This window comes from Corvus kubaryi, unplaced genomic scaffold (genome assembly GCF_017639235.1).
Source record: "Corvus kubaryi isolate FWS band 111438036 unplaced genomic scaffold, C.kubaryi_AGA036_p1.0 68, whole genome shotgun sequence".
In the NCBI taxonomy this organism is placed as follows: domain Eukaryota; kingdom Metazoa; phylum Chordata; class Aves; order Passeriformes; family Corvidae; genus Corvus; species Corvus kubaryi.
This window is the reverse complement of record NW_024582056.1, coordinates 6,966,639-6,992,092: the sequence shown is the minus strand read 5'-3', so window position 1 is coordinate 6,992,092 and position 25,454 is coordinate 6,966,639. Positions and strand designations below refer to the sequence as shown.

Genomic DNA, 25,454 nt, shown 5'->3' with positions numbered 1-25,454 from the left:
TTCTAATATTTTTAGCAAAGTTTTAATTCATTCAAAGAACAAGATAATCCTATTTTTTTCCTCTTTTAGAAGTTTGCAGGGAGGTAAAAGAAGGATTAAGTAATGACTTAGGAATTTTACAGTGAACATGGATGTTGGCTCTGTTTCTGTAGCTACATCATCCATCTCAACATACAGTAGCTATGGGAACAGAGCTATTGGACCTTGCAAAAGGAATGCAAACATTTCATTGCTGGCTTGCCATTTGTCAGAGTCCTTTTCTCAGAAGTCTTAACATAATTTCCATTCTGGTCTTAGCTCATTCAAGCCTAAAATTCTAACTGTGGCATCTCCCTCCTACAGAGTCAGTCTCAATGCAAACAGGTCTCTTTTCTCTTTGTTACAAGTCTTTCTATCAAATACTGCTTTGTTGACTGAGCGAGGACACTGAGTATAACATAGCTGTAGACAACAGGGGAAAGCAAATGGGCATAGAATAACATCACAAATAGCTTCACTGCTCAGGACAAACCTGCAGTTGGACAGTTCAGTCACAGAATCCCATGGGTATTGCGAGCTTAAATGTTCTGGTACGGCCGGATCTCAGGGAATATGGTGGTGGTGAGCATTTTAAAAATGCTCTATAGACAAGCTTGTCAAAATATACAGTAACAATGGACTTACTGTGTCTCAGAAAATGTAGCAATCAGCTGCAAGGAGTTATAATGCTGTAATTTAAATAAAAATACAAATGGAAGTCGCAACCGTTCAGTGCTTTTTTTTTCTACACAGCATCCTGACATATCCAGCAAAATTCCTGCTCTTTCCTGGCTGAAGAATTGACAAAATTAGGTATATCTATATTAGGCTACTTTACCTGAGCTCTCTTAAATGTTGGTGGCCTTGGGAAGGAACAGAAGTACCATAAATATTGCTCTGTCAGAAGGCTACAGGAAAAGAAACAGCACAGTTAAAGTAAGATACTTATGTTGATGAAATTAATGTTCACAGCATGACTCTGTCAAAACTTGGCTTAGTACATTATAAGCAATTTACCAAAGAGAACTGGTATATTCAAGATAAAGACAGCCACAGTGTCCTGGTTTTTGAGAGCGGAATACAGTTGAGTTTGAACCTCAGGAACTTGATCCAGGCTTACAATTTTTGGCTTCATATCAAACCAGTAACATTCTACTTCCTAGGAGATGAACTAAAATAAATCATCCGTGAAGCCTGATTCTGTTTCTTGCTTCTATCTATTCTACTGCAAGTAAGATTTCTTATTAAAATCACCATGGATACATGATCCTTATAATCCTGTGAGTCTTTTTCTGATTGTCTGCTTAGCTGCAGAAAGTTAACTAATGCTGTGCCTAGAAGAAGTGAGCTGCTGCCTCTGTCCCAAAATCTCAAATCCAAGCAGCTCACTTTTAAATGAACTGCGGACATATTGACCTGGTTTCACCATGGCAGATGCATTTGACAGTGCCCCACATTCGTCCAAGTGGGATCTGGGCTATGTGCCCTGCTCTGCATGGCCTTTTGCAGTAACAGAGAAATAAAACATGTGTGGGAAGTTGCTTAGGCATCTTTGGGAAGAGTGGAGTAGCAGTTCAGAAGCAATTGCCCTGACACAGAGCTCTTTCACAGAGGTATGTGCACACTGCAGACAGCAAATGGCCTTTATTCAACAACCAGTATGATTGCTATGGACCAGTTGGTTATTGCTGGTAAATGGTAAAATCAATATTCTGATTTGTATGTCCCTACTGTGAATATATGAACAGGCAATCGCTGATCTTCTATCCTATTGCTTATAAGCATGAATTTGAGTGCCTTAAACTTGGTGGCATACAGTGCATTGAGCAGCTTGGTGGTCACTGAGAGCATCTCCTGGCTGCCTGACAGGCAGTAGTCAGAAAGGGAGGGCAAGCACTGAAGGTCTTGATTTTAGCAACTGCATCAATATTTTGTACATAACCATTCTGCCATCATCAACTTCTGCTGGTATGGGCTTTAAGTACATGTAGCATGAATGGCTTACACTGTACATTGTTGTTCCTGGGCTCTTCCTTAGCAGTGTCATTATGTGCTTCTCAGAGAAAGAGGCTGAATTAAAAACAACTTCTGTTGCTGTTTAATGCACTGCAGCAAGTGCTCTGTAGATCTGTAAATCAAGACATTTGTTCTTCATTTTTAGCAATGCCCTTTCCCTGAACTCATTTAATGAGACAGTTGTAAGATGTTTGTATGTTCTCCAGCTGGACTGGGTGCACAATTCTTGAACTCTGTCTCTTACTACATTCTCATTTGAAAGTGTCCTGTGTCAATAGATAGCGGCAGCTATACTCTTAAGTCCTGTGGAACTGTTTTTCCACAGAATACCCCTCTGACATTGTAAGCAGTGTAATAGACAGGAAGATGCTTGAGAGTGAGAGAGTTTCAGAATTTTTTTGTTACCAAAGTCCTTGACAGCGGTGTTTTATAAAAGTGAAGGGGCATTGTAAGTAACAGGGGAGGGTAATTTACGAAAGGTACTGTACAGACCAAAATGTGACATGCAGCATAAGGTGATGGTGAAGAACAGAAGACAGTTGTTTATTATACCTGCTTGTCACAGAGGACATGCACAGAAATCACTTCCAGCATATAAATGAATTTTATACAACTATAGCAATGTAAAAAAATTTAAAAGTACTTTTAGAGATGTAGATTATTGCCTCTAATTTCAGCTCTCTTAAAATAAAAATACAAAGAATTATGTTGCTAAGTAACCCTACTATTTTCTATCCGCTCTGGATCAAATTGGAAGTGAGGATTTTGTGAATCCATTTAACAGTTTTATGCCCCTTTTCTGCTGAATTCTGTGGAAAAGGTAGTTTGCTTAGGTTCCTGGGTCAGTCCTACATCTCAACCCAAGTGCACTGCACAGCTCTTTACCAAAGAATGGGTTACATAGAGCACTTTTCTCTGTACACTTTGCTGTTAGATTTCACTTGATGCCTTGCTGGGCCTAGCCTTGTGCATTCAAACTGTGCCACTCCTCCAGTGACACCAAGCACTTGGGCAAGCCAGCCTTGTGCTCAAACAGATGCTGAGATCCATTGCTGGAGTTGCTACTACTGGTTTGAGAGAGCTTTCATTTTTTGCTGGTTTGATTTTTGTTTTGGTGTTTTGCTAATGCTGTACCTTTCTTATCTAGTCCAGGACATCATTTTACACCAGTGTACAACAGCTAGTGTATCTACCTTCCAGTTATGGGTGGGGAGTACTTTTTGTTTGCAAAGACCCCATGGAAAAACAGATGAAGGCTCATCTTGTGTTAGCATTCTTGCTCGTTTTGAACATGAGAAGGATAGGTTTCTTATATATCCTTTTGTCCAGCTTTCTATTCTCTCTTTTTTTCTTCTCCTCCCCTCCCTCTCAGAGTAAAAGTGTATGTTTTATTTCTGGCAATTCCAGCTTCTTTCATGGGGTCTTTTGTTACATGCCAGTGCAGAGGAAGCAAGAAGATGATGCTAAACTGCACCAGGAAAAGGAAAATGGGGCACATCCTGTGCTGAACATACATAGGACAGCTTGGAGCTGAGGTCTTCTGTCATTGTAATAGAGACTGATACAAACCATAGTGACCCTGTATACAAATTGATTTGGGTTTTTGGTTAGAACAGAAGACGTCTTGCCTTCTCTGTGTGATGGCCCACACTATCTTGCACGCTAGAATAATTTGATGGATATTTCTGCAGTGAGGAACATGGTAAAAAATCAGAGAAAAGACAGTGAGAGGGAGGTGACCTGCCATTTTCCAATATCCACTTAAAAGCAGATAAAAGGCATCCTTTCTTCAGAAATGTTCTGAGGGGAAAGGGTCATCCTTTTGTCCTTTCTCCTTCTTTTGCAAACTCTGTTGGATGTAAAAGCAATTTCACTCTTTAACATTTACACAGAGTGACCTCAAAAATAATCAGTGGCATCCTAAAATGACTGTTAATCCTGGGGGCTGCAGGGATGTCTGCCATTTGTCAAATTCTTACACAACATTTGAATGATCAGAAAAGCATAAGGACCAGTTTAGTAACCTTTTCCTGACATTGTTTGCTACTGGCTAACATTTCCTATTAGACCATGCTCAACATGGACAATAGCATTGAGTAACTTTTCTGAATTACAATAATAACTCATGCTTCAGTACCTTATGTTCTGGCTAGTAGTCTTAGTTTAAATCTGGGGTTTAACTTTCCCCTGTACCTTTAACTTGCAGATTCTACATAGGAGCTTTTCTTTGCAACTATGCTTGTAATGTCCAGATTAGTGCCCTAATGCCTTAATAATTTTGAGATCTAAAACACTGCCGTAGAAAAGAGTTAAAACATAGCCTGGAATGAAAGAACTATTTAACAATTGTTATATCCCATTTCCGTGGAATGCGTTAGCCAAGTATAGGTTGTTCACACTTCTAGGTCTCCTATGCAGTGTGACCCCATGATACCAAATACAGATGAGTTACAAAGCCCTGTGTCTCCTCAGGGGCAGAAATGTGGTAGGGTAGTGTATATTTAATTTTCTTTTTGCATTTTAAGTAGAGTTGAAACTTTAGGAGGATTTCGGTGGACAGGAATAGTAACCTCCATGAATATATAGGACCAAATTTATGCTAACATCTGAAAGAAATCTGTCTCCTTAGTGCTACAGAAACCTCCCAGCAATATCATGCTCCAAGAACAAAAGTATGGCTTGGAGGTGTTAATACAATAATTCTATGGAAGTGTCTTCACGTAGATATCATTGTTTCAGGCTGTGATTGTTTATTTATCCCGTAGGTGCCTGTAAATCTGCACCGTGCTCTGGAGTGCTGGTGGTCTCTCAAACCATAGCAAGACCAGCAGTGGAGCATGGACCCTTTGAGAGCTGCAAGATTTCCATGTGAGGTGTTAAAGGGAAAATAAACATTTCAGTGATGCATTCCCATTTTCTATGGGTAACCATGGATTCAAAATAAGTGCAGACTGATGAGCTCAATGAAGTCCCCACATCTGAATGGGAATGAAGAGGGGTAACATTTACTCTTTTTTTCTTTCTTTTTTTTTTTCCCCTGTACTTTTCCAGTACCAAGGGAAGGGGAAAGAACACTCTTTTCTCAGATCTTATTCCCTCTTCACAAACTCTAGACTTTGTTTCCTGGCAAATTTAATTGCAATCATGCTCTAATGTCTCTCTTTTTTTAACACAAAGAATGGGTATGTGCACAAAGTTGTTCTCCTGTTGCTCTCTTCTCCTGTCTACTTATTAACAGAGCTGTAAAGTGCTTGATCATGTCACATGAGGGACAACAGGGCTTTATATTTTCTTAGACATAAGTCCAAGGTAGAGTTACACAGGGCTAATGGAAACTCAGTCTTTTAATTTCATCCTTCTGCAGTTAAATATTTAATTAATTGTTGAATGTTTTTGCAGCTGAGCATTAAGTCTTTTGTTCCACATGTTTAATCCCATGTGACAAACCTTCATAGGCCGTGTGGTGCATTCTGCTCCTCAGCATTGTGCTGAGGTGCTAGTCAAGGGGAGGCTGAAAATCACAGCAATTTGCAGTGGAGAAATGGTGTTGTAGCTTGCAAACATTAAACACTGTCTGAAAGTCCTTACAGTGATCTGAGGAGGGTGATGATCAGCTGAGAAGAGAGTTAATTGCTTTCAATCTGTATAGGCAGGTGGTCGTGTATAGCTGCAATATTTCTTTTCTCTGGTTATTAGCTCGCAGATACTGATATCCACCCAGATTTACCATTGAGACTAATGTTTTCCAGCTGCTGCTTGCTAGTATGAGCCTATTTTTGGCAACTGAGCATTGCATTTGAGTAACTGTAGATGTCATACAGTTGGGATGCATATAAAACACTTGATTTTTGAAAAAAAATGTTGAATGTGAGGTTCAACAAAGCCAACTGGCTTCAGAGCCTCTGGTTCAGTATTCTTTGCTCCAGCTTCTAACTTCTTTCATAGAACAAGCAAACAGTGCTGGAGTCTTTCTGTCTCTTACTGTTTTTTTTACTGAAAGAGAATTGTACTGGTAAATGCTGGAGATGTGATCAAAAATCCCAGCTAAATTCCACTTTCCTAGATATAAAACTTAATTTTTAATACCCATTTGAGTACTGAATTACAGTCCTTGCAGATTACTTTTGTTTGGCATTTCTAAGCATTATTTTGGCATTGAGTCAAATTGTAAAATTATTCTTAATGATGATGGTATTTTGTAAAGACTGAATTCTTGCTTTGCACTATTATCTATCTAAAAGATCATAAGGAAAAACTCTCAAGAGCACTCAACTGGATTTTGAAAATGTAACTCATGAAAATAAAATCTGAAACTTAAAAAGAAGTGAGGAAACCCCCATCTCTTCAGCAATAGAGAAATTGTATGCTGATTTATATCGGAATTACCACATTACTCTGAACAAGTTTTAGAACTCCTCTTTTAATCTTGTCTGATAGCAAATAGTTATTTTCCAGTTTGTAAAAATAGGAATGAGTTACAAAAAAAGACGGTCAAAAATATCCAGGCAAAACAGTTGAAATGGTCTAATAGGAAGCCAGTTAAAATTCCCATGTTTTCATTTGTGGATTAATTGAATTCTATAAATAATATAAATAAAATCCAATGATTTTTATAGTGCTCCAGCTGGAAAAGCACTCAAGAGCATCAAAAATAAAAACGTCAGTTATGTGCAAACGAGCAAAGGAACTTATGTCAGAACACTCAGTAGCTGGAGAGTTAATGGCATACAGATTGTCTTACAGTGATTGTCTTACACTCATTCACTGTATCTAGCTTGTAGATGACAAAATTGTTCACAACTTTATAAAGTTAATTTAAATTTTAGGACAATTTTGGATTTTACGTGTAGGTTTGAAATGGAAGAAATGTCAGAGATACTTCCTTTCTCTACCTGTGCTTTGACAGACTGCCATCTCTGTACTCCTGACATACTAGTCGCCAGAGACCCAGTTCTCTACTTTCCATCCAGAATTCTTCTGTCTTTTCTGTGGCCTTGTTATACAGTCCTTTATTAGGTTTATTTCAAATGGTGCTGCATATCTTGGCTTCTGAATATGTAGGGTTAACTTGTCAGAACAAAGCATGCTAAGAACACACACAAATTTAAAAATAAATTTGAAGGACTCTTGTGTTTCTTGAACTTATATGAATTCCAGCCTAACAGGTATGAAAGATTGAAATAAGTTGACATCCATTTTAAAATGAATGTTTCACTTACCTTTGTCTCCTTGCAAGCATGCAGTATTCCCAGGCATAAACATTTAAAATGAATGACGTAAGAAATCATGAGACAAAAATTGCCTTCTAGTTTAGGACTCTTTTGAGACTTTTTTGCCTAATCAAAGATTAGAAATGAAATCTAGATTGTTTTTGTAATCAGTACTAGAGCAGATGCTTTTAAAAAAATCCAAATGCTTTGAGTTTATGATAAATTATGAGCTGGCAACTTACAAATACAAGAGTTCATAGAAACTGAGTAAATTTGAAGCTGAGTGTCATATGGTTATGATCCCATATTATTTATTTACTTTAATCTCTCTTCTTTCTCAGGCTAGAATCTCTAATGTTTTTTGGCATACATAAATTTTTTCCTGTCTGGTCTCTGACAAATATGATAATGAAAGTAGTTTTCTTTTAGTTTTAAAGGAAAAAAAGCCTTCTAAACCTTTTCTTTCTTCCTCTGTAACTTTTGAACTTTTTACATGGAAAGTATGTTTTCAAAAGCCTTGTGTTTATGTAATGTAAATGTTCTGACATAACCTGCAGAAATATGGAATCATAGAAACATTTAGACTGGAACACACCTCTGAGATCATTGAGTCCAACCCTTAACCCATCACTGCAAAGTTCAGCACTAAACCATGTCCCTCTACATAATCTACTCATAATGAAAAACACCCAATGAAATAAAAATGTACAAAGTTAGCAGTTCACAAATTCGGTCTGTGACTCTGAGCCTGGCCTGCAGTCCTTTGTAGCTGTTTGTCCCTCAGTGCAGGTACTGAGAGCTGAGAGCTGTGGTGTTGTTCTTCATTTCCCTGACACTGACCTGGTCAAATTTGTACTGCTGATCTTAATTTACTTACCAAGACTTCTGAAATTCCAGAATAGAAACTAGTTTGAGTAGACAGTTCGAAAATGCCGTGATTGAGGGGAATGTACCTAAATTTGTCACCCTTCAAATCCCTAATTCCTGCCATTTCTTTCAGATGATCCTTTCATATCCTGCTCTGTTGAATATCATCTCCAGCAGTGCTGTGTTGCTATGTCTACTTGATGCTTAATCACACTTTAAAGAAGACACTTCCAATTTTCATTACTTTCTATGACTGTAATAATGTAATCGCTACAGCTTAGCTCTGTAGGTAGGAAAGGAAGCTTCTGCAGAATGTGACAAATATAACTCAGTATTTTCAAACTTGTGTAATCTTTAAAAAGGTCTTGGAAAGTTAGTGAACCAGTTTAGAACTTCCTCTTGTGTCTGTTCAAATTTGAATAATCACTCCTAAAAGGGATGTCATTTTAACAGAGACATGCCTCTAATTGAAAAACATAGAGTAAATAGAGCAGTGACCAGAATGTGTCCAACACCCAGAAACCTGACAAAAGCAGGTTAAAAAGTTGTTTGTTTTTTAAGCATTCAAAGTTTTCTGTTTAAGAAAAAATGACATTGTTTTCTTACATCTCTCTTCAATAAAATGCTAAGATGGCTGCCAAGCAGTAGCTTCATCTTCATCCAGCTGGATACACCTGAGCTTTCTTAGCTTGAGAAAAAATCCTTCTCAGCAAGTCAACCAAAACTGAGTGAAATGTGCATATTTGGAACTATAAATCAAAATGTCCATGTACAGATGTTCTCAGCCTAGAGACATAAATGTGAAGGAGCTTGGTTCCAGAGGGATTTTTAGCAATACCTGAAATTGTTCAGAGATGCTTTACAACTGCCTGTTGCAGTATTGACACAGTACTGAAAAATCACCATGAGTGACTTGCTTGTTGTGGTGCTCTCATGTGTGGTGTGCAGTGGGAAACTTCAGAGAGAGCAATTCAGTACTGTGCCAATGTGCAGAAATACAGCCTTCTCTAACAGAGAACTGGGGTGAAGGAGTCATACGGGATGTGCTTGCTTTTAAAACAAGGAGTGATATCTCCAAGCCTTTATAGGACCTGTTGGCATCAGGCAGAACTTTTCTGAGGATGAAAAGTGATATTATCCCATTTTGCAAATGAGGAAGTTGGTCTGCAAATTAGACGGCCTTCCACACAACAGCAACTGGAAAAGATTCAGTAGGTTTTGGGCTCTTGCCTTCTCCGACCCTAGGCTGCTGTGGATCCCTAAAAATAGAGAGAGGTAGTCTCATGATTTTGTGATGTGCTGCAGTTTTAGTGCAGTGATTTTTGTCTGCTTTGAAAGGAAAGATCTCATCTGTCATTTTTACCGTGGTACACTTTTGTACTATGACAGGTCCCAGAGGCTTAAACTAAATAATATTGTCTCACCGCTCTACGATGGCTGTTGCGCTTTGAGAATCACATCCCTCCTACTCCAAATGAACGTGTTGTGATTTTAGGGAAAATGTGATGGTGTGGTTGTAGTTTTGTATTAGTTATCTAAGTTGTCCTGAGTAAGGAGGATAATTCCTTCTGTATCTGACTCCTGTTTTGGAATAAAGTGGCTTGTGTCAGATTCTGTGAGAAGTGTGTGACATGAGCAAAGTTTGCAGTCATTGGCAAAGAACATAAAAGAATCCCACTTTTTAGACTCATATTTTCACACAGAACAGAATTTGAAATTTTTTTTTTAATCACTATGTTGCAAAAGCTAATAAATAATAAATAGAAGATTTGTCCACTTATAGTAAAGAATTGCTGAGCTGAGAGTGGACAGGGAAATTGGCCATTTCTAGAAAAAAAGACTTTATTCTGGTTTATGTGTAAATCATAGAATAAGCTTACCTGTGATATTGCTTACCAGTTACCTTTGATTAAAAATAAAACAAATACAGAAAGTAAGAGGTTGTGGTACATAGGAGACTTAAATTAATATTTGGGGTTGCAAATATTCTTGAAATAGTTAGGTGTTTCTTGTGATGTATTTCTTGAAACTGGCTCGCTTAGCATTTTCTGAGATAGCATGAGACCTTTGAAGGTAATATTTCCAAATATGGGTATGAGACTTTTATGCACTTGAATCATATTTCAACCCAACCTCCTTGTTTGGGATGTGTGAATTTAGTGCTCAGCTTGTGCGTATGGGGGGGATTACCCAGAAAACTGCAGTGAGCAGAACTGTGAACATGATTTCTGCACAGCTAAATGCCTCCTGGCTCCTGACAGCCAACATCTTAAAGTTTATGAAGTGCAGCTCCCTCTCCCCAGCGCCCAAGCAAATGAATTGCCAAACTCTGCGAGCCAGAGCTGAGGCAGCAGGGCAGAGACACTCAGTTCGCGTTTCTTGATGACATCTCACAGGGGAACACAGGGGCCCTGTCCCACCAGCTCACCTGCTAGAGGAGAAAGGGAAAAAAACCCAAATTGAAGTGTTGGCCAGTCTGACCATTGCTACCTCACCAGCCAGGAGAACTGATGACAAAAAAAGCCTCTGGAAAAGCCAGTCACTGTTGGGAGTTGTAGCAGCTGTGTTCTGTTAATAGAATTAAAATGCATTTATATCCTCTTACTCCTACAACATGGGCTTCCTGGGGCACAGATGGGTTCCATTTATGTGCTAGTATGGGGGACAGCGAAATGGAACCCCAGTGCTGGTTTGAAACATGGACTATTACTAAAATATATTAGTGCTGAAAGAGCTAGTAGAACCTTTCTAGTGGTATTTTTCTTTTTATTTATAGCTCTGTCTTGAAAAATGAAAACCAATTTTCCATATTTCTTAAGTCTCCATTGCTTTGATAGACTTCTCTCATATAAATCCTGAAATAGCTCAGTTATACTTTATATTGATGTCTGCTTACCTTCTTTGGTTAGAATAAATAATTTTTCACATAGCCCTGGGCTGAAAGCTTCTTAAAATGAAGGAATGACTGTAAGAGTTCTCTATAAATAGCACATGGGCATTGGAAAGTAGGCTTTTTTCTGTTATATGGTATGAGGTGACCAAAACTGCAAATTGGCATACATTCAGCCTTGATGGAAGTCTGTCTAAGAGCTATATCATCAAAGACAATTGGTAAGGGTTCTGAACTGCTAAAATTGAATTGTGGCCATATTAGGTATTAACTAAATTCATTGACATAAAATGCAAGTTAGTGCTCAGATGAGGGGTGGAAAAGGGACTACATCCATTTCCACAGCCATCTCTGCAAAGTTATTTTTGCTTTCATTTAGTGAGTTTAAATTTCATAGCTCTTATGGACGGATTTCCTACTGATACTTAAATGGAAAAGTAAACCAAGCTATTTTATTGAGGAGGTATGCATCTGATCATCTTTCCTGATTTCTAGCTTTCATTGCTGCTGCAATGTTTGTTCTTCTCCTTTTTGGGTAGCTGCTAGCTTGGAATGATTCTGGCTGAGTAATTATTAAATTGGATGTCTGCCTTTCCTGGTTTGAACATAAATCTCATAGTGCAATTCATGGATTGCACTAGCTGCTCACTTCATATCTTGCCAAATGGACTTGTTAGCCTCCAGTCTTACGTAACCTTCCCTCTAGCAGAGCTGATCAGACATCCCAATATAACCCAAATGAAAACAGGCAAAAAGAAAAGAGAAAGTACAGTCAGTGAAGATTTCAGAAAGAAATTTAGGCAATCACCCTAGGCCTGGCAGTTTCGAATCCAAGTTGACATCTAATGGCTTAAAACGTGGCATGGTACATCTTACTGCCTGGCATGGCTCTTACTTTGGGATGATTAGAAACACTTTATGTTTTCAAACAAAAATTTTTTAAAGCTGACCATTATCCTGTTGGATCAGGAGATGAAACTCTCTAACAGATGTTGGTTTTGTTCTGCAGTTCCTACTGTTGTCTTGCACTACCGAAATCGAAACGCAATCTGTGGTTCTTTCAACCTCTGGGCCCCCAGAATACATGTTACCTTATTACCATCATGTGGCACCGAAGGAGTGTAAAAGGCTTCATTGACCTATGGTTCTCCAGCTGCATCAAGAAATACAGCTCTCATTTCTCAAGCTTTGGAGAATACTGCAAGTCTTAACAAAAGATTGCCTAAGGTGTCTTGGTATTTTGAACAGCCATTAGAGGGGTGCAAATGAGTAGTGATGGAAACAATGGAGAGAGATAGGATACAAATAAAAATTAGCTGGTTAATGCTCTTTTCTTTCAGTGATTTTTGAACACCTATTCCATGTTATTTTTTCCCCCAGTAGTGACTAAGGTGAAACTGGTGAACCAGTTTCAATGTAATGTTTTGTTTAAAAAAGGAGGGCGGAAAGGAAAAAAGTCAAAATGCAGTATTAGACATGCATTCTAAATAAGATCAAAAAAGAAAGTCTGGAATATGAGATTTTCTTTTGTCTTAATGTATGCTGGTTTAAAAAAAAAAAAAACACGCACATATTGTGCTAGTGTGAGAACCAGGAAGTGAGAAAGACCGAAGTGAAAAACTTAATATAATAGACCAAGCTGCAGTCTGGTAGAAGACGTATATGGCAAAAATAAGTGCTCAGGCACACAAACATAGAAAGTTTTCCAAGGTGTTGAGCATTCAGTCTTCCATTTCCCTGATTTCTTTTGAGCACGTTTTTACTAGAAGACATTATTACAACAGAGCCGTGAGAAGCTGAGAGCTGATAAGCTGCTGACACTGATACTGTGATCACGAGGAAGAATTTTTTCCTAGCAACATGAGAAATACTTGTAATTCAGCCCAAAGTCTCACAGGTTTAATTATAGGTAGTTTTGATGTTACACAAGTCATGACTTGAATACTTTGACTTCAGTACAACATTTTTTGTTTAAAATGAAAATTTGTACACAGGACTGAAAGTCAGAAGTTGTTACTCCAAGGAGAAATGCAGCAGCTCTTCAGGGAGCTGGTGTAAAATACCCTCTAACTGCTGCTGAGGTGGTGAGTAGGCTTTGTGCAGGTTGCTTGCAGGAGGTTAAATTCCACCAGAGGCATGATGTGTAACACTATCCTAAGGACGTAAGCATGCTCAGCTTTCTAATGCCATGTTAGACGTACAGGTATTTTTGGAATAATGTTTCAATTACTAATTTAACTGTCACTAGCAATTGTGTATTAGCCGCAGGATGAAATTGGCTTTAACCTGTGACTCTTGCATATGCCTTAACTTGTGAGGAATGTTGTTGCTGTGTTCAGGGCTGAGGCTGTCAGGAGGGTGGGCACATCACCAGTGACTGAAGTATATGCATGTTCTTTGGGAGAAAAGAGCTGCCAGTGTTCTTTCAAAATCAGCCAACCTCTTCTAACGTCTAAACCCAAAAATGTGGTACATCCAGGAGCATCAAGTAGATATGCAGTCATTTCCTTTTGAGGAAAAACAGAGGAAAGCTATTCCTGCAGCTTAATATAGAACTAAAACATGTAGAAGCAGATAGAGAATTTTTTAACTAGATACTATATCTTAAAATACTTAGTTATTTTATGGAAGAAAGGAGACAACAACAAATACTTCATTTAAATTGCTTTTTTTTTTTTTTTTCTGGGTAAATTAAATACTGTGTATTTTGGAAGGAACAGCTTGCAGTGCTCTCATGAGCACCATGATATGCACAGCAGCATCAAGTGCTGCATTAAGTCGATGGTGACTGGTCTTGGTTCCCTGTTTTCCTCCTTTCAGTGGTGCAATTGTGGAGTCATGTGCTGCAGTCAGAAGTGGTGTGTTGCAGTCCATGTGCCTTGTACTTAAAAATGAAAAACGAAACTGAGAACTGGATTTGGTTTATAATTGTAGATGGGGTTTCATTCCTTTTGGTGAGGGTGTCATGCAAACAGAAGAAGGAAATTACATAGTCTAAAGATTGCCATGACCTATCCTAGGTCTGAGCTGTGTGTTAAAAGTTCTGTTCCTAGGTATAGGATGCTTTCTTACAGCCAGAATGTAAGAATGTAAGAATGTAAGCCAGAATGTAAATGCTCTTTTAGAGCCATTGCTGTTTTCAGCAAGCAACACCATGAGATGGAAAACAAAAATGAGGAAGAATTTAGCAATGATTTGGAGAATCCATTTTCAAAGCAAAACTGGTAGTTCCTAGATTTCAAAGCTAATGCATCTGTTTCTTATAGCATACTGTAATTTATATTCTAAGGACTCTTTCAAGTTTGATTAAAACTAGTTTGACCATTTAAATGGGCATTAAAGTAATAGAGGTGGTTTTGAATGTAGAATGTTAGACAATTAAAAAGTAAATATATATCCCCATAAATAACTGTCTCCAGTGACAGTTCCCTAGTTAAATACCCAAATGCCTCATTCCAAATGTGAATGTGGCTCTCCATGCCTATTATAAGAAATGACAGGTAAGTTTACTATCTATACAAACAGCAGCTGAGAACTTTTAATATTGAAGAAAACATGTAAATGAGGACCATATGATAATTTCTTTTTTTAGTATAGAAAGCATGAGTTTCAGCTATCTTCATGTTCTCTGTACTGTTTGTTCTTTGTTCAGGAGGAGGCTGGAGAAATACAGGCTATAAGTGTTAAGCTTGATTCCCTTTTCCAGTGTGCAGTCCCTCCAGGAATGAGGTCTTCCCACCTCTCCTCTTCCGCAGGACTGTAGTGTGGAGGAGGAGAATGTTTTCATTGCTTGCTAGCTTCTGACTGTTACATTTTTAATGTAGCCTTTGGAGGCACCCAAAGGAGGAACCGTTCCTGGGTTTACAAGCCATGAACGTATTTGTGGTGTTAAGATCCATGGCAGGGATTGCACTGGAGAGACAGAATTCAAGCAAAATACGATTTGAAAGGAAATAATCCCATTATTTAGGCTTTTATCACCTTGTGTGTTTTTGTAATTAGACATGGTGGTGGTGTCTTAAGTATTTGAGGGAGGCAAAAAGTGGCTGGCCATAATTGGAATAATATGTGTGGAATCTCGCCTCTCCCTCAGTGGTGCATGTCCTGGGACCTAAACAGCCTCAAAGATATAGGTGATAACCACCTCTGAAATTTGCATCATTTCCTACATAGGAACTTAATTCTAGGATACAGGTTAGAAAACTCTGGCTAGTGTGAAATAGTTATTAAACTGGTTGTTGAGGAGACATGCACAAACCCCAAAATGATGTGGCAATTTAGAAACAAGAAGGAGAAGGCATATGCTTATATGTTTTGGCTTAGTCTTTCAGGTTATTTGAAGCCTGAAAGCTTTTTCTACAAAAGGTGCTCTTGTAAGGTTAGTCTCTGCAAAGCAGGTGTTTACAGCAGTTTCCTCTTCCAGCCATGTGCCTAACAATGGTGTGATTAAGATCTCACTCTGGGGCAGGCTGACTTTTGGCTGCATGTGTGTGCCTGCACGAGCATGTCGGCAAGCTGCTTTTATTATTCCACAAAAAGAACATATGCAGTTAATCTGAATATAGGAGAAATGCTTTGAACGTGAGCTGCATCTTGAGTCTGTAGGAAGACTGGTAAACAGAATGGAGCAGATGAGGCAAATAAGTAGAAATTGATGGCAGCATTTTTCATTTAAGCAATCAGAGCATCAGATGAACTGAATGCAAAGCCGAGCAATACATACACTGCAGTGTAAAAATAATATATTTTATACTGCTTCTGTTTTGCTCAGTTTTTAATGTGACTTGTTTTTGTTATACACAATGCAAAACAGCTTTGAATTTCCTGCCAGGGATGAAGCTGAACATGCTCGCAGATGTATCTGCACTGCTGGGCAAAGTAGCACTGTGTTAGATTGGTGAAAAAACCCCACACGTGGCAAAACACTACAGTTCTGATTTGAAACCAGCAGTAAGAAAATAATGAAGAAAGCTAACACAAAAATGTGTTAGCTGTAGGCAATTGTCTAAGGAGAATAGGGGTGCTGTTATCTCCATCCCTATTAGGTGGTCTAATAAAAGATGTTATCTCTGCCTACAAAGCGCAGCCCTGCTTGGGGTGAGTAGGGAATTCGCACACGGCAGAGGATTTCTTCCGTGCTGCTCATTGACTCAGGAAGGCAATAATGGCCTGTGTTCAGCTTATGTTTTCTGCAAGATGGCTCTGTAGCCGGAGAGGCTACTTGTGTGTTGTAGGAATGAGGTGTATTACATCTGGAACATGCTTCTACAAAGTGACTCTGCAGCACACGGGTCAGTGCTTCATTCAAGTGGATTTCACATGGAGTGACACACACACAGACTGCATAAGGCAGTGCTGTCATGTACCTGTTTCTGCAGACCCTCCTACAGCAAAGGTAGTGCAGGTCTCTGCCCACAGTCAGGCTGAGTAGTGGATCTTCAGTCACTGTTATGCATCCAGGTTCTTCATCTGTAGAGTCCTCCAAGTCAGAAGGATGCAAGTCCAGAGTCTCCAACAGCAGCTTTCAATGTAACCCATAAAATCTTCATCACTCTTTGATCAAATAATGGACAAATTTTACTTTTATTCAGGAATTCTGCCTAGCTAGCTACCTTTTTTACATACAGGGTGCAAAAATGGATTATATGTGTGAAGTACTTGCGGTTTCAGGTTGATGCTCTATGAATTGATAATTCTGGCAAAACCTTTACCTGTTATTAAACTGCTGACCACTGCCCTTCATCTGTTCTTCGAAAATTTGGTTCCTAATTGATTAATTAATACACACCTCTGAGCTCAAGTATTTCACATAAATCTTAGCAATATCTCAGGTACAACTTTTTAATTTGCTCTCAAAAAGATTGCCAGGTGATTGTTAACTTTTCTGATAACTTGCTGTATTACTAGAAGTTATGCTTCTCAAATGAAGCAGTTTTTCATGGATAAGGTCTTAGACAGAGATAATTTTATATCAGCCTGCTGTGTGCTTAAATTAATATAACTCTCATATTTGAAGTCTAATATCAACAATAATAATTTAGATATATTAATAACAAATGGCTTATATTAAAAATCATGCTTCCCATTTTTGTGTGGTGTACATGTCCCTGAGAAATTTAAGCATAATATAAAAATTGAAGTTCTCCTTTTTTAAAAAAAAGAAATTTGTATTAAATGTATTCCACTTCTCACCAGAGAAAAGTAGAACTGAAATCTGGCTGAGAATTAAACACCTAAACTTGGCAATATTACTTCCTAGAATTCCTTTACTGTCTGGGTTTTAAAAGAAAACAGGTAGGTCCCAAATTTGGAATTGGCTCCTTTTAAAGATCAAGGTTAGGAAATCAAGTGAGGACAATTTCTGTGTTTCAAGCATTCACTGTTCTTTTACTCTATACCCTTTTTCTAAATATTGAGATTCACAAGGCTTTGGAAGAAGGAAAGGAGGTGCAGTAGCTACAGGACTGTGCACATGGTGAGGGAGAGATTCAAGATTCTCAGTGGTCCCTGAAGAAAACAGTACAGGTGCCAAGCTGAGATGTTCCCAGTTTGTTATTGTGTGTCTCACAGCACTAAACACACAAAATTGTATAGTGCTAAGGAACAGCCAGGTCATATTTTGTTGTGTGCAGCTCATGTCCGAGCACCTTGCTGCTCTGGGGTCCGTGCAGGTGTGCAGGTGACGCTCACTGCCCTGCAGGTGCAGATTTCCACAATGTGCTGGGCCTCTCCTGGCACAGCTTTGTGACAGCCCAGCATTTCCTCAGAAGGGAGAGGTGACCAAGGGTGTGTTTCCTCCTGCCTCCCTCATGCCAGCCTGCCTGACTGTAGAAGAGCTGGTTCCCATCACTGCTCTGAAGTGCAGAACAAGAGGATGGGGTAGGGAAGGGAGGGGAACTGCTAAGGGGAAAAGATTTAGGAGAAAGAGGGGAAGGGAAGGGAAGGGAAGGGAAGGGAAGGGAAGGGAAGGGAAGGGAAGGGAAGGGAAGGGAAGGAGAAGAGAGAAAAGAGAAAAGAGAAGAAAAGAAAAAAGAAAAGAAAAGAAAAGAAAAGAAAAGAAAAGAAAAGAAAAGAAAAGAAAAGAAAAGAGAAAAGAGAAGAAAAGAAAAGAAAAGAGAAAAGAAAAGGAAAAGAAAAGAAAAGAAAAGAAAAGAAAAGAAAAGGAAAAGAAAAGAAAAGAAAAGAAAAGAAAAGAAAAAAGAAAAGAAAAGGTCACTGATACTGAGGTTTGAAGAGGCTTGAACTTGAACAAGACCTAGCATTTCTGTTCTGTTAATTGCAAGTAAAATCAGACGAAAAGGAAGATATATGAAGATAATGGAGAAAGAACAGAAAAACATGGCTTTACTGCTAAAAGGCAATGCTAGGAAGTCTAATTCTATCTAAGGGTATGCTAACAGACATTTTCTAACATTAAGCTGGAAAACTGATTGACCTGGCCTGGTGAGGATAGGAATGTCTCTGAGTGCGTGCATGTGTGTATGTGTAGGTGTAATGGAGAGCATGCAATTCTACTGCATATTTTGAGAAGTAGTAAGTTTTGGGTGTTTTTCTTTCAGAAAAATTTCAGAAAATCTTTCAAAAACTGTGTTTGCATACCCCTTGTTTCTTTCAGTTCCCATATGTGTCCCTTAATAAAAAATTTTTGCGTTTTTTAAAAATTTATTTTTAGTGAAGGTGTAGGGTGAATCAATGAGGCATAGAGATGAAATGGTTTCTTCAAGATCTTTCCATTTCTTTTCAGCACCTAGGGGGTGGGGCAGTTTCTGAGATTGGTATTTCATTTGATTTGGAGTGTTGAAACCCTGCCTTGCAAGGGATGTACATTTTACAGCAGTTGTCTGCAGGCAGTGTGAGATAACTCATGCCTGGGAACAGGCTTGTGCAAGGGCTATTTTGGCCTGACCCACCACACGTGCCTACCCTGCGCTGGAGGCAGTGGAATTCCAGAAGGTACCTATTGTCTTCCTGAACTGGTTTTTCTGGAGATGGACTGCTTTGCATGCAGTCGAACAGGAGCTTTGGGAGTTTAGCTTTGGCAATCAGGCTGAGGTAACATAAGGGTGCTAGCTGTGTGTTTGTCCTTTCCTGTTGCCCTGCTCGCAGTACTGGGAGGGAGGGTGATAGCAAGTCCATTCTTGAAATAGTCAGACTCTGTAATGGCATGTGAAAGCCTATGCTAAAATAAATGTTTAGAAGTTTACAAGCACATAAGAAAACTAATTAGGCAGACAAATCTTTACTGACAAAAGAGATAGTAAGAGGCTAATTCTAGGAACTTTTTCAATATAGAAGTACAATTTGAAGTATAGAACATCCAAATAATAATTATTTTTACAACCTGTACAGATGTATGCTGCCCATGTTCCAGGCACTCATGTCTATGAGTCTTCAGATCGAAAATTTGAAGTGTTCTGTGAGTTCTCCTTCCTCTTGCATTATGGTCTTATGGACCTTGAATCTTTGAGTCCTGATTATCACAAATATGCAAATTTCAAAATGCTTAACATTCTCCGAGTGACCCGAACATATGATATTTTTTAATCCAAATAATCCACTCCGGAGGTTATTTCTACTATACAGTAAGAAAGATAACTATGCAAGCTCTCTTGTTCTGTTCCTGCTTCCTGCAGGAGAATGGAAACTTCAGGATGAGCAAAGCATATAACTGCCTCTAGAAACTGAAGAAATCCTTGCTCTTGTTGCAAGGAGTAGCTCTTCTACAGTCAGTCACAGCGACCTCTGGATCTATTTCTTTTTCTATAAGAAGAGCAATACAAAGAATACTGAGCGGCCTGGGAAGCAGATAAAGTCTACTGTAGCTCCCAAGTGTTATATTTTACTTTGCTCTTCTGAAGTATTGGTCTGCAAGCTTGTTCACCGAAGTTCCCTGAAAATTACTGATATATTTCATCTTCTTATATAAAATTGGCTTCTGGATTGTCCGTCTCTAGACCCTTTTCTCTCCAACAGTAAGAAGGCACAGCCGTCAAATGCTGTGCCATTTTATAGGAATGGTGCTCAGCAGCAAAATTATTGAGGATCTTCCTTTGGGATATGCTTGCTACAAAGAGCATTATGCTCACTTGGCAGCTGCTGAAGCTAGTTCAAAACCTGTACCTATCAATGGAAGTTCAAATAACTGAAGATATACTGGGGCTTAGCCCGTAAAAAATGGTTAATAGTCGTAGGGAAATTTTGGTTCTGGGTCTGTCATTCACAACATGAATGCAATGATTATGGGGTTAGGAAGAGGCAGGGTAGTGGAAGAGGCTGAGCAATGAATCCAGGACCCCCAGTCTCCCTGGGACAGAGACCGCATCCCCTTTTTTTTTTCTTCATAATTTAGTCCTTTGGTGGGGGGTGGGAAAGAGGTCTGTGCCCTTTCAAGTGTTAACATGTAGGCAGTAACACAGAGTGGATTTAACACTGTATGAATTCACATCTCAATGACTTTTTTGCACTTTGCTTCACTTGGGAGACATTTCACTGACGCCTACATTCGTTTAGTACCAGGCAGGATTAACCTTGCAGCAATATCCAGCACAGTCACAGAGATATTTAGGTGTAGTGGTCCACATGTTGGTCTTCTCACGGGTATAGCTGGTTGTAATTTTAAAATACTTTTTAAGGCCTGCTTTGTGTCTGCCCCACCCTGGGACTCTGCACTGAATGGTTCAGAAGTGTGCTTCAGGCTGGGACAGGAACGAGACCAGCATCTGTTTGAAGCCGTGGAGCATATGGGGCTGTTCTTGGAAAAGGTGACAGAGGAGCCCAGATGTGTTACCAGAAGTCTGGGGAGAGGAGGAATGTTTGTAAATCAGATATGGGGGAAAGGGACATGGTATCATTGTTACCTGGGCAATGACCCTGATGATTGCTCTGCTTTTGCATCATAGCCTGGCACAGCTGCTATTGCAATGATTTAGGCAGCTTTTTACCAGGGAGATATGAGATTCAGTGTCACAAAGAGTGAATTTATTCTGTTATAAAGTAGTTGAAACTCTGCTGGAAGATGGCAGTCCCTTTGTAAATGTAAATATTTGCTAATAGACCATAATGATAGTCTCCAACCTCTTCCCCATCTTCTGCTCCCATATCTTGAGCCAGCTGGCTGTGATGCAAACTGAGACACAGAGATTCCACAGTGTACCTCCAAGCAAAGACAGAACATGTTTCTTTTCTTCGTTTGGGAGCACATTTATCATATGCATGCTTCTCTACTTTTTAAAGGTCCTTTGGCATAGACATTCTGTATCCAACTATATCTGAGGTCAAAAGATTGTTGTGGAAGGAAATATAAATTGTAGTGAGTTACTACTATCCTTGAAATAGCAAAATCTTGAAAAATACAGAATATGCAACAAAGGAAATTAGGCTCACAGTACTTTATGCTTTGCTGGGAAATAAAGGCTTAATTAGGGATTACAAACTGGAATATGCACAAGGCTTCAATATAAATCTCCAATCCTGCTGACTTGCAAAAGCCCTTTCAAAGTATTTGGTTGTAGCTGTACATAAACAGTAATCAGGGAAATATTTATGGAGTAATCAGGAAGACTATACATTTGTCAGATAACAAACTAATGTCCACAGCCTGCCCTAAATACCTAAAAACCTGATAACTCTGTCATGAAGGTAGAGATTAGATTGCTCAGCTGTGACTCTGTGGAAGTTAATCCTTTTATTGCTGTTCCTGTAAAATTTCAGACAACAAAGCAGTGTTTCACTAACATCACATTACCATTTTACAGGGCTGTGTGATAACATTTCAACAGTATTTGCAAATTACTGTTTTTGAAATTGCTGCAAATTACTCTTTTTGAAAGCTGAAGTCAGAAAGATCTCTGCTGACCATAATATCTCATTTTTGCCCAAGATGTGTGGATATCTGGTTGTTGGGCTCTGCTTGGGGCTTGTATCTGTGATAGCAGAAAATCTACTGAGAGGCAGCTAGTTCTTAGTTGTATGTAATATTACCTTATATTCAGCCTGCTATGAACAATCCTATGAATTTTTACTGATTTGTATTCACAGCTTTAGCAAGTGTGTGAAAAATATACAACCTAAAATTAAATCTACCTGTGCAAAACAGAAAATTAGAATGATTCATCTCCCTTGGAGAAGTCCTTACATTAAACATTTGTTTGACAGTTCTTTGAAAAAAGTCACCTTCTTCTATTTTCAAATAGTAGGAAACACAGAAATATTTTTTGTTAACCTTTCATTAAGCATGAATTAAATATTTGCTTTTATACTAGAATTGTAATTTTTTTCTCCATTCATAGAGGGTTTTGTTTTCATTAATGACCCAATATGTCTGTATCTCCTGTTTCTGTAGACAAAGTTGCTTTGAAGTACTGTGAAAGATTTTGTATAGTCTTAGTTAAGACTCCCACATAAAGGCTATGTAAATACTGATATGGTTACAAATGTGCTCAGCTTCTTTTAAATAACTGAACAGTGTACCTGATTGCTTGTCATGTTTGGAAACCAGGAGCAGAGGCCACAAATATGCCCCCTTCTTCTCCCATTTTTTGTTGTATCATGTCACATGCACATGTAAGCTTGTGGTCAGAAGTACCTGTATTTGTTTCTTTTGTCTTATGGAGTGGTCACAGTCTTGCTGTGCTTCAGGGTCCGTGTTTCCCATCCTGATGAGTTCCTGTCAGGCTTTGGGTGGGCAGTCCCTGTGGAAGCTGCAAAGCTGGGTGGGACTCTGTGCATGGGAGCTGTTCCTGCCTCTGGGGCAGCTGGATGTGGGTGCCCACATCCCTCTGGGTGAGAAAAGCACATGCTCCTGGCCTCTGGGTACCATCAGCCCTCTCCAAAGTCTGTATATACAAGTGAAACTGGCTGTGGGGTAACAGGCAGTGAGATGTGGGGAGTAGACGCAGTCTTCTGCATTAGCCTTCTCACTGACTCAAGGCTTCCTTTGGTTTCTCCAGACCTTAGTGACAAGGTGGTTCAGAGCCTTTGCTAAAGTGATAGTGGACTTTGTGTTAACCAGTGGTGGATGCCAAGATTGGCAGTCAAATTCAGTTCATTCCCAAACCAGAATATTCCCAAACCTGTGTTTTTTTTCTTCTTCCACTCTTTCTCAGGCCACAAAAGATTGTGGTTGTATGTAAGTGCTCCATCATCTTGCTACTTCTTGCTACTCCGTCCCCTTCCTCCCTGCTGAACTATAACCAGTGTAAGCGCTGCTCAGAGGACTGCTCATAAGGGATGTGGCAGAAGGGGGTTTGCTGACTGAAAGTCTGCAGGGCTGAGCAGGATGTAAGCTCAGTGGTGGTGGTGCTCTGCAGAATTGGTAATTCAGCTAAGAACATCTTATCAAACCTCATGTGGTCTCATTTTCAGGAGCTAGAATAAATTTTTCCTTTGCACTTCAGTTGATCTGAATTTGATTCTCTCAGTGATGAATGCTGGGCTTTGGGTAATCAACTCTTTCTCTTTTCTGTTACAGAACTCCAACATGGGAGGCAAACTGAGCAAGAAGAAGAAGGGATACAGTGTCAATGATGAAAAAGCTAAAGACAAAGACAAGAAGGCTGAAGGAGCAGCAACTGAGGAAGAGGAGACTCCAAAGGAGGCTGAGGATGCCCAGAAAACCACAGAGACTGCAGAAGTGAAGGACAACAACAAGGAGGAGAAGGGAGAAAAGGATACTCAGGTCGCTGCCAATAAGACGGAAGAAAAAGAAGGGGAGAAGGAGAAAACAGTGACCCAGGAAGAAACCCAGAAAACAGAACCTGAGAAGTCGGAGGCTGTTGTTGATGCAAAAGTAGAGCCACAGAAGAATACCGAACAGGCAGCCAAGCAAGAGGAGCCGACTGCTGCCTCTGCTCCCGCTGCCAGTAGCGAAGCACCCAAACCCTCTGAGCCTAGCACCGATGCAAAAGCTTCCCAGCCTTCAGAAGCCACAGCTCCCAGTAAAGTAGATGACAAGAGCAAAGAGGAAGGGGAAGCCAAAAAGACTGAGGCTCCCGCAACGCCTGCAGCCCAAGAAACTAAAAGTGAAGTGGCCCCAGCTTCAGACTCAAAACCTAGCAGCAACGAGGCTGCGCCTTCTTCCAAGGAGCCCGCGGCAACAGCAACACCTAGTTCGACTGCTAAGGCCTCGGACCCTGCAGCCCCTCCAGAGGAAGCGAAACCTTCTGAAGTTCCAGCGACTAATTCGGATCAAACCATAGCAGTGCAAGATTAAATTGGACAGCCTGTTGAAACAACCACTTAAACAACCTGTGTCTTTTTTTTATTTTTTCAGCTATACTAACTCGTTTCAGATCTGAAATAGCAAATATGTATTGCCCAGAAAAGAAGGAGAAAAAAAAAAAAGGAGAAAAAATGAAAAGGATGTCCCATCAAGTTGGGAGGGAGGGAGGGGGGAGAATCCAAATAGTATTTTTGTGGGGAAATATCTAATATACTTTCTGCCAACTTGACACAAGTCCTGGATTAAAAAAAAAATTAAATAAATGGATGTCTGAAAGTACAGCACATATTTTGTATCTGAACTGCTGTAAATGCACTCCACCAGTGTATCAAAATCTTCTTTTTGTTCTGTAATGGGGTTTGGGAGTGATGCGTTTGATTCTGCCCACTAGGTTTGTGCCAAGGCAATCAGATCTTTATGAAAGCAGTATTTTCTGTGGTTTTTTTTTTTTTTTATTTACAGCCTTTCTTATTTTGATATTTTTTTTATTCAGTGGATGAATGCCAACTTTCAGACAAAACCCACTTAGCTGTCCACATATTTCTCAATGCCAATCCTCCAATTCTTCCTCTCCAAATATTTTTTGGGAGTAAAAAGCATTCTCATCCTACTTAGCCTACCTAGATTTCTCATGACGAGTTAATGCATGTCCGTGGTTGGGTGCACCTGTAGTTCTGTTTATTGGTCAGTGGAAATGAAAAAGTCTGCGTTCATTGCAGTTCCAGTTTCTCTTCCATTCTGTGTCACAGACACCAACACACACTCATTGGAAAACAAATGAAAAAACAAAATGTACAATGGATGCATTGAAATTATATGTAATTGTATAAATGGTGCAACAGTAATAAAAGTTAAATAATTTAAAAAATATATAAGTGTAAAGACTGATTAAATCTTTACTTATACCACTTGAGAACTAGGCAAAGGAGGTTCTTACACTTAGGGAAGAAGTATAATGTCTAGGGCTGTTTACTCTCCTATAAATAGTCACTATCCAACAGCCACAAGTGTTCCCAGGTGAGGTTGGAAGAAACGGCCAACGAGCAACGCATCTCCTATATGTTTTATCCCAGGCAAAGTAGAAATGGCTTTTCCTGTCTTAACATGTGAAAAAAAAATGCTCTCTTGCTATTTTAAGGAACCACAGGCATGCTGACTGGGTTTTAACTGGGACTTAAGCAGTAGATTTGATAAACTGACCTTTTAAAATGAGGCAATTAAATTTAATCCTAGT

The 25,454-nt window shown here is 39.3% G+C and overlaps 1 protein-coding gene across 3 annotated transcripts in view; it reads left to right on the top strand.

Moving 5' to 3' along the window:
- The window catches only part of BASP1 (brain abundant membrane attached signal protein 1), a 51,440-nt gene extending 26,350 nt beyond the window's left edge, over positions 1-25,090 (top strand). For all 3 annotated transcript variants that reach the window (XM_042048719.1, XM_042048717.1, XM_042048718.1), the window contains exon 2: positions 23,471-25,090. In XM_042048719.1, the coding sequence (XP_041904653.1) occupies positions 23,480-24,211 (732 nt within the window). In that variant the 5' untranslated portion in view covers positions 23,471-23,479 and the 3' untranslated portion in view covers positions 24,212-25,090. The remainder of the gene's footprint in view (positions 1-23,470) is intronic.
- The last annotated feature ends 364 nt before the right edge of the window (positions 25,091-25,454 follow it).